Source organism: Uranotaenia lowii, chromosome 2 (assembly GCF_029784155.1).
Source record: "Uranotaenia lowii strain MFRU-FL chromosome 2, ASM2978415v1, whole genome shotgun sequence".
NCBI lineage: Eukaryota > Metazoa > Arthropoda > Insecta > Diptera > Culicidae > Uranotaenia > Uranotaenia lowii.
The window spans coordinates 344,015,494-344,027,850 of record NC_073692.1 but is presented as its reverse complement, the minus strand read 5'-3'; the positions used below and the strand labels follow the sequence as shown (position 1 = coordinate 344,027,850).

Below are 12,357 nucleotides of genomic sequence, written 5' to 3'. Positions count from 1 at the left end.
CGTTCAATACGAGATGTTTGAACGGAACATCTTCTCGACAACCTCTATACAATTTTTATAAATTAGTATCAAGTACATAGATTTTGAGTTTATGACCTGGATAGCTGATAAAGACAAGCTGCGTAAATGTGAATTATTACTTTTCAAACAACAAATGAGAGCAAATAGTTCATGGCATAAAACAAGTATCCTTTTAAATGGTAAAAGGGAAAGATGTTAAAAATGTGCAATTTTTTTTTATATTTATATATTCAAAATAGCTTAACTCTATTCAAGGGGATTTGTGGGGGGTTGGACAGGGCATTGAACGATCGGAAAACTGATATACAATGGATTGTGGGTTCAAGCCAGCCGGAGTATCTCGGCAAATTTGGAATTCTGATAAGGATTCTTTAGAACCTTTTTAGAAATCTTTATTTGTTCGAACAGTTGGAAGGGAGTAAGATGAGCCAAACCTGTCCCAAACCAGTGCTAACGGACCCCTTGGTTGTGCTGCAATTATTGTTAATGAGTTAAGCATGAACAATATTTGAATGTGCGATCGAGACTTCCCGTACCGCCTCGGGTCGAAAGACCTATCAGCCACTGGTGGGTTCAACTACATACATACATACATACATTTAATGAAAAAATTCTCAAAACTCACTTTTTTTTATAAATTTTACAACTTTTTTGTAATACGAATAGAGAAATAAGGACTATTTAAATCCTACACAATATTCCTTTACGCTAGTTTTGAAGAATGTTGTTGTTGGATGTTGAGCTTATTAAAATTCAAACTTTTACTTTTCCAATGGATACATTTATTATATTTAAAAAAGTAGAAAATTCATTGTAATGGATACAATTAAGTACAGTCAAACAGAGCAACAGCATGGTTCGATGCAACATTTGTGTACCACAACACTTATTTAACTTATATTTTAATTAAATGTAATGAAAATATCATTAAATGATAACAAAATGATGATTCCATAGTTTCTCTCAGTTTTTTTTTAAGTATTTGATTCTCATAGAAAATTTAAAAAATCAAATTTTTTAGATTTTTGGATGCCGTAAAAAACTTTACACAATGTGAGGGTTTGGTTTAATGATTACTTACAAACTTTATATGGATTTTATTATCCTATATCAACACTGTTGGTGTATGAATATTTTTCGAACAATCATATAATTTTTTAAAATAAATATTTTTAAAATTCCGTTAACAGTCTGGGCTAAAATGCATCGACATGCAAATCAATGATTCACAGTTTAAATCTTGTTTCCATATGCTAGAATATGAAGTAAATTTTTCAAAGTATTTTTTATCCCTAAGTATAAACAGCATCTTTATGCTTTCCTTAAAAAAAAAAATCTTTGACTGAAAAAATATAAACTTTAATTCTAACAAAATCAAAAATAACTGCAGATCGTGCTTTATGCGTAACGACATCACAAATATGTCAAAAGCTATAACTATTCAAACTTTTTTTTGATTTTCCATTAAAAACAAAGGTTTTTTCAACTTATCTCTTTTTCTTAGTAGGGTGAAAATCGCATGTTTTGTAAATTTAAAAATAACTGGTGGAACCAATTATTTTTCTGACTACGTTAATTTGATGTTACATTAACCTTAAAACTTTTGATGTACAAACGGTAGGATTATCTGTGGACATTAGGTTTTTAGAAGCCATTGAAGTTGAAAAGTGTTGCATGATGCCCCAGATGACGGAATACAACGTATTTAATTGTGATTTTTTTTTAAAGTTTCCTTTTGATTCTGTTCTCGTTGAGAAGCTCTCTGTAACTTGATGGTTTCCTTCTCTGTCGCGAAGGATGCGTTCTTTACAACCTGGCGAAAATATTTTTTACACATTTTAAGCTTTGAAATACACTGAAGTAAAAAAAATCATATTTTATTAGCTCAAAACAGTTTTCGTTGAAAGTTAAGTTAAAACACAATTCTATCAATCAAATTTATATCAAATACATTCTATGACTTTGATAAAGTATGGAAAACTTTGACTATGTCCATATTTAGGAACACATTGAAAAAAGTGTTCCTAATTGGGGACATATGATTTTTTTTATTTTTTTAACGAAAAAAGCATGGTTCTAACATACTTATTACTTAAATCATGATAAAAAACAATCCGACGAAAAATTCCAAAAAAATTGGTTGACAAATTCAGCTTTAATCTTCCATTTCTAAACAGGTGATTTTTAACAAATTTGCTAACAATTTCATTCAATTTGGACATACTTTGAAACGAACCGGATTTTACGAAAAATCTTGTGAGTTAGAAAACTAATTTGTTTGTAAAATGAAAGTTCACATGATCCGCTACATTATAATTTTTTTATAATTAAGATAAGTGAAAAAAAAACGTCAAAAACAGTCAAAATCTAACGGTATGTTAACATAAGGTACACATGCCAAATTAGGAACACCTACTCTTTTTCATTTCGCCGCACGTGTCAATGAACATACTTAAATTAAAAAAAAATACGTATAATTTTGACTTTATAAAAGCACTTAGAGCAAGTTCACTGGTGTTGGGAAAAAGTGGTAGAAATTTTGACATTTCGAAAATTTTACAATGCCAAAATGTTTTAAAGATCTTTGGGCGTTGTATTTTTTACAGCACTGTTTCTATTTTAGCCGTATGTGATAGAAATATTGCTATTTTTGCATCACAGCATGCGAAACTACAACATGCTTTGATAAAAACTTGAAGGCCCCTGATCTTGAAAATGTTTTGCAAGGCAAAATTTTCAAAATGTGCAAAAAGCGACAAAATTTCTACAACTTTTTCTCCACAACAGTAAACTTGCTCTTAGATAAAGAAAGGAAAAACAAAATGTAAGTTTAAGATTTGGTTCATTGATTGTAAAAAAAAATCAAGATTATGTTTTTGAAATACCATACTTTTTGCAACAAATAGTCATTCTAAAAAAAATTAAACAGTTTCCAAAATGTACCTCCTCGTCATTGGTAAATCAGACAGCTAAATTAGTCGGGCGCAACCAGCAAGAATGTGTGAGTTATGATGCAACGTGAGGCAAACATTATTAGACCTCATACCCAGGACCCAGAAAGTGTACCTACTAGATTGGAGTGTCAATAACGAATACTTTTACAAATGACGGAGTTGAAGATTTTTTTTGAATTTCTTTATTATAGCGATTTTTAGCTTTTAGCTGGTTCATCTTTTACGAAAAAGCAAGAAAAAAAGTCTCTTAAAATAAAGAACAAAAAAAATATATGGAGAACCCGGGAAATTTGTAAAGGGTCCAAAAATAAGACACTTTCGACTGTAATGTTTCATTACTATTTCTGACATCAACAAAACTTTATTTCAATACCAACTAATCAACAAAGGTTCAAATTTTTAATTTGGGCATAACTTAGCTCCAATATTGAACATTTCCAACGTTTTTCAACATTACGAATATAAACTACGACTACCTATGTAAACACAAAAAAGTTTTAACTGAAATTCCTCAAACTTTTTAACTGGTCACGATAAAATTTGATCTATTCAAATCGCCGGCCAGTCCTTCTAGTGTTAATTACAATTTTTTTTGCCTCCTCGTACTAAGCATCAAGCTTTGCTGGTCAGATTAATTAGGTTTTGTTTTAATTTTCTGGTAAGCCGTGTAAAACCTGTTCGTGTTATGATAAGCGGCTTGATTGCATCGTAAAATTTTAAACGTGTGTCCTGTTGCTTTTGCAGGATGAGAGCTCTGAATTCCATTTTTATGTCCAGACGCACAAATTGTGGAATAATTAAGCAACCAGAGTGCTGTTAGTTCTGATTAAAATAGAGCAGATTGCTTTCAAACTTTTGATGTACATTTATTAAGATAAAACTTCAATGCACATCCATAAAAACGAACTACAGAACTGCAGGATCGAAAACAAAGAGCTCGAAAGTTATGATCCGAACATAAACAACGGATATTTTCATTGTCGCCGGGCACGCGAACTCAAAGCGTGAAACTCGACAACAATTCAACACGCAATCAACAGGAAAAGATCTGATCGGGCAACATAAACAAAAAAGAACACAGCACGGCACCGTATCGCGAAAAAAGCCGATATTTTTTTCTGCTGTTGCGGTTGCTTCACTTCACGAACTACAAGTACACAAATCTTTTCCAGACAGATACAGTAAAGTTTAAAGCTAAAAAAAATATCCATCGGATGACCTCACGCTTTCCTTCCAATATCTTCAGCGATGCACTCCTCTCGACTTTATTTCGAATGAAGAAAAAAAAAACCAAGGGATACATACAGCGATGAACTAATTCCATGTAAAACCACTATAAATCGGACTTCATAAAACCTGGGACACGCGGGCTGAGCCGCCACAATCGCAAATCCGTCGAAATGCCGCAAGGAGCGGTTCATTTTATAACATTTCACCGGCTTTCAGCCGACCAGTCGGGACTTGGGATTTAACTTTTTTTTCGCACCTCTCCGTGGAAAATGGGATAATATTTAAAAATATTAAAACGAATTTTTATGGCTTGCCTTTGGAACTGCGTCGTATCGCAGCGGAAAGAAGTTATTACCGGACATAAAAATGTGCTAAATTTATGCCGATCAGGATCACAATCCGATCACAACTTCATCACACATCGGTGCTGAGCCCAGCTCATGTGAGTGGGCCGTTGTCTTGTGAATTTGTGAATTGACACCAAGTTATGATCGTTAGAATTGGAAAGTTACTTGCTGAAAGAATTTCTAAGAAATTAAAAAAAAAATGATACACAGATTACAATTGCATGAACCTTTTATTCGAATCAGGCTTAAAAGTGTTTTCCTGTTCTGTTCATTTCTGTAAAAAAACTGTGACAAAATAAAATTTATAAAATTAAGACACTGAAGTTTTATCTCACAATTCAAATTTTTCTAATCAATTTTATGCTGCACTCATAATTTCATTCGTTTGTGCTAATCGAAGTTATATCCTTATAAATTAAAATCAATACTTACATTTTTGAAGACGTAACAAATACATCATAAATAAAAAGCATTTCTTGAAATTTCCAAAAACAATGTTTTTTGTTCCTTCAGCTTGGAATCAACAAAAAATACAAATGAGAAGCAGTAAAGGTTTAGTAACTTCACTTTGGTCCCTAAATGTCAAGAACTGAAAGTAATGCATTTCGCTGGCATAAATTAAAGATACTTCCTTACAAACAATGAACTTTTATTGTTTTTATCATACTAAGACTATTTTCTATAAACATAATTTAAATAAACTCCTCCTTTTTGAAAATGTAGGTACATCCTCTACTGTGGTAAAACAGACAGACATTTACAGGTATCAGCAAAGTCTGCCAAATTGAAACAATTGTCACAATTATTTATATTAGTTACACTACTTTTTTTTCCTAAAGTAAAAGAAAATCGTTGGAAACCCCGGAAAATTAGGAAAGGCTTTAAAGTTTAGACATATTCGCCCATGATGTTCCATGTTCAAACCTGACATTACCTAAACCTTGTTTCAAAACGAACCAATCAATTAAAAAGCGAATTTTTTTAAGAGAATTATTTAGAATTTATTACATTTCTAGCTGATATTGCACGAACTTCGTTTCGTTTTCAGCTTTAAAGCTGAAGAGTTTATATTTGAATGGTAATTGGAATGCATTTTTCAACATCAAAATTTCCTAAAATATGGAACAGTAATTATAAACGACCTATTTGCTTATCTATCAAACTGAAATTCGTCGAAAACTGATCGTCGAAAAAAAATCTATGTATGAATTTTCTTCTCGTCCGGTTGCAAAAGAACGAAATTATTTCTAAAACATATAAAAGTTAATAAGAACGACCCCCTTTTTCTGCCGCCTGTTACAAAATTTGAAATCGGGAATGGTTCTTTCTTCCAGGCAAAATTCCCGTGTTGGGATTTCGATTCGATTTTTGCAAAAACTTTAAAAAGTTAAAACGAACGACCTCTTTTTATGTCGTCTGATTCAAAATTAGAATCCAGAAATCTATTGTCCGTTGAGTGAAACACCCGTGAATGTATTTTCGTATGGATCGTATGGATACATAATAAAGCAATTATTGTAAAAACATAAAACCGTTAATAAAGACGACATCTTTTTCTATCGTCTAATAGAAAGTTTGAATCTGGAAAACTATCGTGTTTTAGTTTTTGCCTTGATGTCATGCCGTAAAACTTAATTATTGAAAAAACAATGGAAAATTATTATGAATGACCACCTTTGCCGTCCCTTTTTCAAAAAATGACACCTGAAATCAATTACTGCTGTCAAACTACCAAGTGCAAATTTTCATTGAAATCCGATGAATAATCAAGTCAATATCACAAAATTAGTGAACAGATAATGTGGACTTGACCCAAAGTTTAACACTTGAAAGCAATAGGGCGTTCCTCAAAACTCCTCATCTTAACATTTAACATGCCAACATTTTTTATAAGCTACACCGGGGACGTTTTTTCGTATAAACTTGATAGACGCAAAGCGGGAAAAGTAATCTCGTAAATTGTTATTGTTCCCGAAGCTGGTAACAAGACGGTACGATCGACTTCCGTGAATTTGAACAGATTTTATTAATCAGTTAAATTTCTCCTGCAAGCAATATACAATAGGGTAAACTACGTTAGTAACGCGAAAAATTTGATTGTATTTGAGATGACTTACGTTTAGTGTTTTATCGTATCTCGTTTACTGTCTGGAATTCGATCCCGTACGGTAATAGCTTATCGTGTACCGTGAGACCTAACATAAGTTTAATTTTTAATTCAATTTCTGTTGTGTTATGTTCATGCGCAATCGTTTTTCTACAGGTGACTTACGTTTTTTAATAATCGGTGTGCTGTCCGAATTTCGACCTAGTGTGGGAGTTTTAACTCATGGGGCGTGAAACCTGACATAAGTTCAACGATATTTTATGCTTCTGTGCACCGTCATTAAATTAATATCAGATGACTTACGGTTTGTATATAAATGTTTCTCGTCGCTGTCCGGAGTTCTACCCAGTACGGTACTGTTCGTTCGTGTTGCGTGAGGCCTAGCATAAGTTTAACGTTAAGTTCATGTTTCAGTGTGCTGTCATCAATGATTGTATGTTACCTGTAGTACTAGTCAGTCTGTCATTAACATTAACTGTACTAGTCACTAGTCAATAGTGCACCTAACTGCATGAACTATAGTCACTAGAACACCTTACTGCATGAACTATAAAGAGCATAAATTTATACTTAAAACAAATGTACTATTCTAAACTCTTTTAGCGAAATACCGGTGAATGTAGATGCCAACTAACTACCTTACAACTGTGCAACTTAAAGTTCAGTATTACCAGGCAGTTAATAACGGAATACTCAAATTGGTTTAGAATTATTTGCCTTCTGAATCACATGCGATTTTGATATGACATGCCGTTGTTTAGTTTCTCTCTCCTTTTCTTTCTCATCGTGGGCCATGACAGGCGAACTCTGGTGGGGGCTCGTTGGTAGCGCCGGCGCGTTCGTGTATGACGTAACACTCCCCCGCAGTACGCAGAATTAAGAATTCTGCTTACTACTCGTTGCGCCGACGTCTAGTACTGCTAACTTCACAGCTGGTCGATCGTAGGTATTACATGCAGTTCTCACCGTTGCACTACGGACTTGTCCATCTCGACTTTTCGTGATGCTAGTGACAATTCCTTTTGGCCACAAATTCCTTGGAAGGTCGTTGTCTACGATGACTACGATGTCATCTACTTCGATGGGTTTCACATTATAGTGCCATTTTGTACGGCGAGTTATCGTTGGAAGATATTCTCGTAACCATCTTTTCCAAAAATAATTAGCATATACTTGAGAGGTTTTCCAAGTGTTTCTCAAAGTATTCAAGTCGTCTTCGTACGGTACTACAGGTTTCAATCCACTGGAAGATCCCAGCAGGAAGTGGTTCGGAGTAAGGGCTTCGGTGTCTGAATTTTCTATCGGTAGGTAAGTGAGGGGTCGTGAGTTGATGATGTTTTCTATCTCCAGTAGTGCGTTACGTAATACTTCATCTGTGGGGAGTCTAGGGAGCTTCATGTTGCTGAGGGTCTTCTTCACAGATTGTACCAATCGTTCCCAACTCCCACCCATGTGTGGGCTACTTGGCGGTAAAAATGTCCATTTAATTTCCGTAGAGGTGAACTCTTCCATTAGTCTGTCATGATCCATGTCACGAAGCGCATGTTTCAGCTCTCTATTTGCGCCTACAAAATTTGTTCCGCGATCGCTGAAGATCTCCAATGGTTTCCCACGTCTGGCTATAAAGTTGTGTAAGGCCATGATGCAAGAGCTGGTGTTGAGCGAATGCGCAATTTCGATATGGACGGCTCTTACTACCAAACAAGTTAAGAGAACTCCCCATCTTTTCTCGACGCGTCTTCCAACAACTACATTCAACGGTCCAAAGTAATCTATCCCAACGTAGGAAAAGGGTCTAGAATAAGCAGCGAGCCTGGCGAATGGTAGGTCAGCCATGAGTGGAGGTTGAGGATTTGCTTTGACAATTTTGCAAACTTGACATTTCCGTCGAATTTTATCACACACTCTTCGTAGCATTGGAATTTGATAAAGCTGGCGCAATTCGTTGACAACAGTTTCATTATTAATGTGATGGTAACGCTCATGCATAAATTGCACAATCAGTATTGTGACGTGATGATCTTTAGGCAGAATTATAGGATGAGCAGTGTTCAAATCAACAAACGTACAGGATCCAATACGCCCGCGCATACGTAGGACACCGTTTGCGTCGAGGAATGGGGATACTTTAAAGAGAGGACTTCTTTTTGGTAGAGTGATATTTTTATCAGATGAAGACAGCAACGAGATTTCCTCAGCATACACATCTTTCTGCGCCTGACGTAAGATACAAATCTCTGCAGCTCGCAATTCGCTTTGAGTGAGAACTCCAGTAGATAGTTTTTTTTCTTGTATAGTAGCTCTGATGTTTTGTAGGTATCGTATTACAAATGATATCACGCGTACCAGCTTCCACCATTTAGAGAATGTTGTAACATCAAAGGGTGGTTGTTGAATGATGTGAATGTTAATATACTTCTGAAGCTCATTTGTTGTAGTCCTATAGAAGGATGGTTGTGTTGGCCACAATGTTTGTTCCTGACGAATGAATTTCGGGCCATTGAACCACCTGTTGGATGTGGAAAAGTCTGGGATTTTTTGCCATTTAGTTCCTTCGTCAGCAACATTTTCGGAGGACTCAATCCAATTCCACTCTGAGATTTCAGAGTTTTCCAAAATTTCTCCTACTCTTGCGGCTACAAATTTGCTGTATCTCCTGTGGTCTGAACGTATCCAACACAACACGTCCCTCGAATCGGTCCAAAAAAATCTCTGTGACGTATGTATACGATGACTTTCTCCGATATCGTTTGCTAGTCGTACACCGATGACGGCGGCTTGGAGTTCCAAGCGTGGGATGGAAACATATCGTAAGGGAGCAACACGCGTTTTCGAAGTGATGAAGGCACACTCTATTTGGTTAGATTCTTCGAACCGAAAGTATGCGACTGCCGCATATCCGTTTTCGCTGGCATCCACAAATACGTGTAGCTGAACCTTAGTACTGTGATTTGCTGACGTGAATCTTCGGTAACATCGAGGAACTGAAACAGTTTCTACCTGTTTTAAAACATTTAGCCATGTACGCCACTTCGACAGCTGTTCATCGTGTATTGGTTCATCCCACCCGACTCCAGATCGCCAAATTTCTTGCAGTAGAACTTTCAAATACATTAAGAAATTAGAGAGCATTCCTAGTGGATCATATATAAGCATGAGAACTCGAAGAACTTCTCTTTTAGTGGGTGTCTCGGTGCCGGACATTATCTCTTGGTTGCATCTGCGTGGCACCTTGAATGTAAATATATCTTCAACCGTATTCCACCACATTCCCAAAACCTTCTCTGATCCTAACTCGTTGTCTACATTCAAATCCTTCTGAGAAGTTGAATTTTCTCCCAAAGCTTTTAACACTTGTCCCGAATTGGACAACCAACTTCGTATTTCGAATCCTCCTTCCGAGTGTATCATACGCACGTCCTTTACTAGTTGGATTGCTTCTCTCTCTGTTTCGACGCTGATAAGCATATCATCCACATATGTTCCAGAGCGGATCGCGTATACTGCTTCCGGGTATTTGTTGACAAATCGATCCGCATTCGTATTCTTAACATACTGTGCACTACTTGGTGAGCAGCTTGCACCGAATGTCATCACCTGCATAACGTACACCGTCGGAGTCTTCCCGATGACACCATCGTTCCATAAAAAGCGTTGACAATGTTGGTCAATTTCGTTGATGCCAACTTGATGGAACATTTCTCTAATGTCCCCCGAAACAGCTATACGGTATTCACGAAATCTTAGAAGTACATGGGGCAGTGCAACGACTTGGTCGGGTCCTTTCAGTAAGAATGAATTTAAGGAGACACCACGGACTTTCGACGCTGCGTCCCAAACGATACGCAGTTTTCCAGGTTTATTTGGGTTGAAAACAGGAAAAATAGGAAGATACCATTGGCGGCCTTGATGTTCACTTTCTTCTTGTGGTGAAAGTTTGCGAGTGTAACCTTTGAACTCGTACTCCAAGAGCTTCTGCTGCAGTTCTTTAGCCATCTTAGGTTCTCTAATCATACGTTTTTCTAAGCAAAGATGTCGTTTCATAGCCATCGCTTTGCTGTCTGGAAGTATCACGTCATCATATCTCCAAAGCAAACAGGTTTCATACCTCCCCTTCGCATATGCAGTTTTTGATCTCAATAGATCTAATGCTCGCGAATCATCTGAAGATAATCGATCGCTACTTGTTGAAATACCCAGGCTATCGAATGAAAAATAATCTCTTACTGCTGAATTAAGCGTTTCGCATTGACAAATGTGGTAGGTAAAAGCTTGCTTATTTTCTTCGGAGAATGCCGATCCTGGCACAAGGCACGGTCCATAAATAATCCATCCTAAGCGTGTCAAAACTGCAGTTGGTTGATTCTCAGCACCCTCCTTAGAATCGAATGGGTACTCCAGACGAATGTTATCCATTCCTAACAAAATCCTTGGTTTGACATTCTCATACGACTCCACCGGTATGTTAGACAGATGGTGAAAATGTTTCACTAATTCCGAAAGGCACAAACTCTGTGACGGAAGATCCAGGCTTCGTACTGTGTGTACACTCGAAAGAAGGAACTTATTTTTCTGATTCGAAGTGCCACTTATATCAACGGAGAACTTAACAGAATCAGCTTCGTACCTCCCCTGCCCTGCCGTCCAGTTTATGCAGAGTGGGTACTGTTCTCCTTCCAGATTCAATTCGTTCCACAAACTATGCTCCATCAGCGTACAGGTAGACCCTGCGTCAAAAAAGGCATACGTTGTAATAGATTTATTCTTTCCGTAAACAGTAACTGGTACGTATTTAAGTAGAATCTCCTCATGTGAACGGTAATGGGTATTGCAAGATGAGTTTTGTGGAATTTTTCGGATATTGACTTTGTGCTTATTTTCGTCATGCAGAAGAAAGTGATGTAAAAACTGACAGCCATTTTTGTTGCATTGAACCCTTACTTCACATGCCTTGAAGTGCCTTTTAAGACATTTGCGACAAATTTTCTTATCATTCACAAGAGACCAACGGGATGCAGTTGTCATTTCATTGAAGCGGGGACACTCGTTCAGACCAGCGCATTCTCCATTGCATGCAAGGCAGTTTCCACCACTAGCTTCAATGGGCGAATCGATGTGAACATGCAGATAGGCTTCATCTCTTTTCGTCTTTCCTGATGATTTAACCCACACCTGTGGTCTCGTTACCAGACTATAAGCCTCAACAATTCTTCCGATCCATTCGTTGAATTCTAACAAAGAGCTAGCGCCTGTTTTGTAAATATGCCTTGCCCATTTGTCTTTCAAAGGATAAGGAAGAACTTCAACCAATTCTTGTATCAACGTAGCATTGTATAAGCGTTCATCCATTCCGCACGCTTGGATTGTTGCGCAAAGATTTTGTACTCCGACACCGAAATCTATAATCGATTCCATTCTTTCCGCTTTAGGAGGTGGCATCATCCTTACTCGCCTAATCATTGTCTCGATGATTGAATCTGGGTTTCCAAACAATGTTTGTAAGCGATTCATTATGGTCGGAACATTATCAGGATGTAAAAGTAAACATTTCACAGCGTTCAGTGCCCTGTCTTGAAGACATCTTTCCAGTCGGTCAAGGAGTTCATCGTTTCCGAATGCACACATTCTAGACGTTCGTTCAAACGCCGCTATGAACCTGGGCCAATCTTCGGGATCACCACCGAACCTAGGAAGATCC

The 12,357-nt window shown here is 36.8% G+C and overlaps 2 protein-coding genes across 3 annotated transcripts in view; one reads left to right on the top strand and one right to left on the bottom strand.

The window, feature by feature from the left end:
* Positions 1-12,357, top strand: part of LOC129745231 (frizzled-like) — a 160,763-nt gene that overhangs the window by 138,529 nt on the left and 9,877 nt on the right. The window lies entirely within an intron of this gene.
* LOC129745232 (uncharacterized) lies at positions 6,988-9,436 on the bottom strand. 2 transcript variants are annotated; one of them, XM_055738171.1, is made up of 3 exons: positions 7,271-9,436; positions 7,102-7,206; positions 7,003-7,039 (listed from the first exon to the last, which is right to left on the bottom strand). In XM_055738171.1, the coding sequence occupies exon 1, from the start codon at positions 8,748-8,750 to the stop codon at positions 7,536-7,538; it is 1,215 nt and encodes a 404-aa protein (XP_055594146.1). In that variant the 5' UTR covers positions 8,751-9,436; the 3' UTR covers positions 7,003-7,039; positions 7,102-7,206; positions 7,271-7,535. The 2 variants fall into 2 exon arrangements, with proteins under 2 accessions (XP_055594145.1, XP_055594146.1); XM_055738170.1 differs by having other exon boundaries at positions 6,988-7,206.

Bases quoted from the DNA above. Each gene is read 5' to 3' on its own strand.
- LOC129745232 (XM_055738170.1), bottom strand. From the start codon at position 8,750: ATGCGCGGGCGTATTGGATCCTGTACGTTTGTTGATTTGAACACTGCT.